Genomic DNA, 2,831 nt, shown 5'->3' on the forward strand with positions numbered 1-2,831 from the left:
AGTAGATCTCCACGGAATAAAAATTTCACAAAAGGTTTTGTGACATTTTCCTCTGCTTCCTTACATCAAGCATTTCTTCGAATGTAAGTCCATGTCCGCCCTAGCCTCTGTCTCCATTGCACTCGAAGTGTAGTGCTTTTACAAGATATATAGAATGCACACGGAAGACAAATTCACAAGAACTTCATAGGAATCTCTTCACAGGAATCCCTCCCCCTTTATGAGTCCCTCCTCTCTCTCTCTCTCTCTCTCTCTCTCTCTCTCTCTCTCTCTCTCTCTCTCTCTCTCTCTCTCTCTCTCTCTCTCTCTCTCTACTTGTTCATGTTTTCTTCTCCATTCAATATTAAGATTAAATGTTCGTTTGTTTAATGCAGGTATGGATGATGACGAGTTTCTTTCTTCTTTATCACCCCAGCAGAGCCAGTGGTATGAGGATCGTCATCGCTCTGGAGCACCATCACGTCGCTCTACTCCTTCAACGTCTCCCTTTGTTTTGGAGCATTCAGGGCGCTCTAAAGCTTTGGTGTCGACAAGATGATCTTCACACTTGTCTAGGCACTGACGCTCTAGTGGTGGCAGCGGCGGTTGTTGTGGGGATGCCACCGCTGATGCCTCAAAATCGCCTCGTGTTCAACAAGGATCTTTACCTTTCCCTTCTTTGCCCGCCCCCACACCAGCCACGGCATCGCCATCTACACTAGGTTTTGCGCGGCTATCGATCGTTCCTGGCTACACACCACTACCTACTCCTCTAGGAGTCACCCCAATCGACACTCCTCGCTTTGGGGCCCAGACTCCAGTGGAGACACCTAACGTCCGTACCCTCATCAACACGCCACTAGAGACCCCTGCCATGACACCTAGGTTCACGTGCCACAAGCAAGAGGGATTGCCGTACTCCGTCAACATCAGTGGTGGCATCAGCTTGGATGATGAAGGCAAGAAGGTGATCTCACGCATGTGCGGTCTTTGCTCTCATGTGTTTAGACACTACATACTAAACACCTAGAGTGAAGTGCCAAATGAACTAAAAGACAGAGTCATCAGTATGATGCATGACGAGTTTCCTGCATCAACACGGGATGAGCTCTTCAATAAAGACCTGATGAAGGTTCAAATGCGCGAATACTACAAGCACAAGTGTTCTGAAGTGCAAAGAGAAATAAATCATGGGTGGAATAGACCGGATTGGCTGGCCAAAGAAGATTGGAAGAATCCGAAGCGAGCAACGTGCGAGAATTTTGACAAGTGGAAGCAACAAAAGGAGGCAGCCAAAGCGCATGTAGAGGTAGGGAGCTTGCACCACTTGCGGAGCGGCGGGTGGGCATCATTCGAGGCCGATTTTGTAAGTGTTTTTGCATTGCTCTTTAGGTTTGGTAGTTACATCTATTTGTACTTTTAAATTCTAACATAATGGATTCCTTGTATGTTTTGAACAGTGGTCGATGACAGGATGTGACCCCACACCGTATGAGTGCGAGTACGCAAGTAGAAAGGACTTAAACGCCCTGATGGACATTCTAAGTTCTCATGGCGACATGGTTAGTATTAGGGTTTACTCTTTTCTATTTGTTGTATTGTTTTGTAAATTATATGTTTATACTTACAGAAATCTGACAGATATGCCGCTTGGACACGATGAGACGTCTGATTAGACGAGGTCAGTCTAGCCATAACTAGATAGCATTAGTTTCCTTTTGTCATAGCATGTATAATGAGATGATGTGTATACGTCTTTTTATAACTGTTGGAAGACCATGTATATTTTCTCAATAATGACAATGGTGTTGTAACTATTACATTTACAAAGCTTAACAATCAAGTGATTTTTCCTATGATGTGTACAATTGTCATTGATTTACTTTCATCAATTTACTTTTGTCAGTTTTGTATTTTTATTCTACAAACAATACTATGGATGATGGATATATTGTCTTGTGGGTGACTACTTTGGGTCTATACCTTGCACTTTCTTTCAAAGGTGAATCTGGGCTTATCTTGGATTCATTTAGGTTTACTCTATTATTGAAACATTCAATATGGTTGATGGGTGAATGCCCTGCCACCCAAAAATGTTTACTCTCGGGTGTCGCTATAAGCGTCACTATATAAGGCTCTACAACGTCGCTATGAGCGTCGCTATAGGTAGCCTGTAACCGTCACTATAAGCATCGCCATATGTGTCACTATATAGCGATGCATATAGCGACGGTTATAGCGAAGCTCATAGCAACGTTCCCATAGCAACGCTATTAGCAAAAATCTTAGCGACGTCGAGGAGTATAAAAACCCAATGTATTTCCGTCGCTAAAAACGTCACACAACCTCATGTAGTGTGTTAGGTATGAGGATAGTCTTTCATGAGGTGGTTGCCCCCACACTTATAGCATGGTCCCAACAATTGTTGTGGTCTCCTTGAACTCCCCTCTGTTGGTAAGAAGGCCTCGGTCCACCTAAGCCTCCATTGGCTATGAACAACAATGTTCTCTCGTCCAAACTATATCTACTTTCTTCTACAACATGTGTCGTTATTGGTGGTCCAGCATGGCCAATCATGATCCATGGTTCTAGCGCTCTCTGTTCTTCTAGTGGGTAATATGCAGGGCAATCCATAGGTCCACTTGGCTCTTCATAATATACATGTACAGACACTAAGGTTTACTCCTCCGGTTCTTCTACAGTGGGTGTATACCTCACACCTATCTATCTTGCTCCTTGGAGTGGTGATTGTTGCCCCAAAACTGGTTGTGGTCTTTCAACCCCAACTGGTTCTGAAAAATTCCTTGTTGTATATCTAGGCATTGGTGGTATTTGGGGAGGTGCTACTTGTG

The 2,831-nt window shown here is 44.0% G+C and overlaps 1 protein-coding gene across 1 annotated transcript; it reads left to right on the top strand.

Moving 5' to 3' along the window:
• Positions 1 to 376: 376 nt before the first annotated feature.
• Positions 377 to 1,402, top strand: LOC147446008 (uncharacterized). The gene is given in 2 exon segments (XM_086526146.1): positions 377 to 901; positions 1,112 to 1,402. Coding segments are annotated over 2 exon segments (816 nt in total).
• Positions 1,403 to 2,831: the final 1,429 nt, after the last annotated feature.

Source organism: Adiantum capillus-veneris, chromosome 12, assembly GCF_014529385.1.
Source record: "Adiantum capillus-veneris isolate H3 chromosome 12, ASM1452938v2, whole genome shotgun sequence".
NCBI classification, from domain to species: Eukaryota; Viridiplantae; Streptophyta; class Polypodiopsida; order Polypodiales; family Pteridaceae; genus Adiantum; species Adiantum capillus-veneris.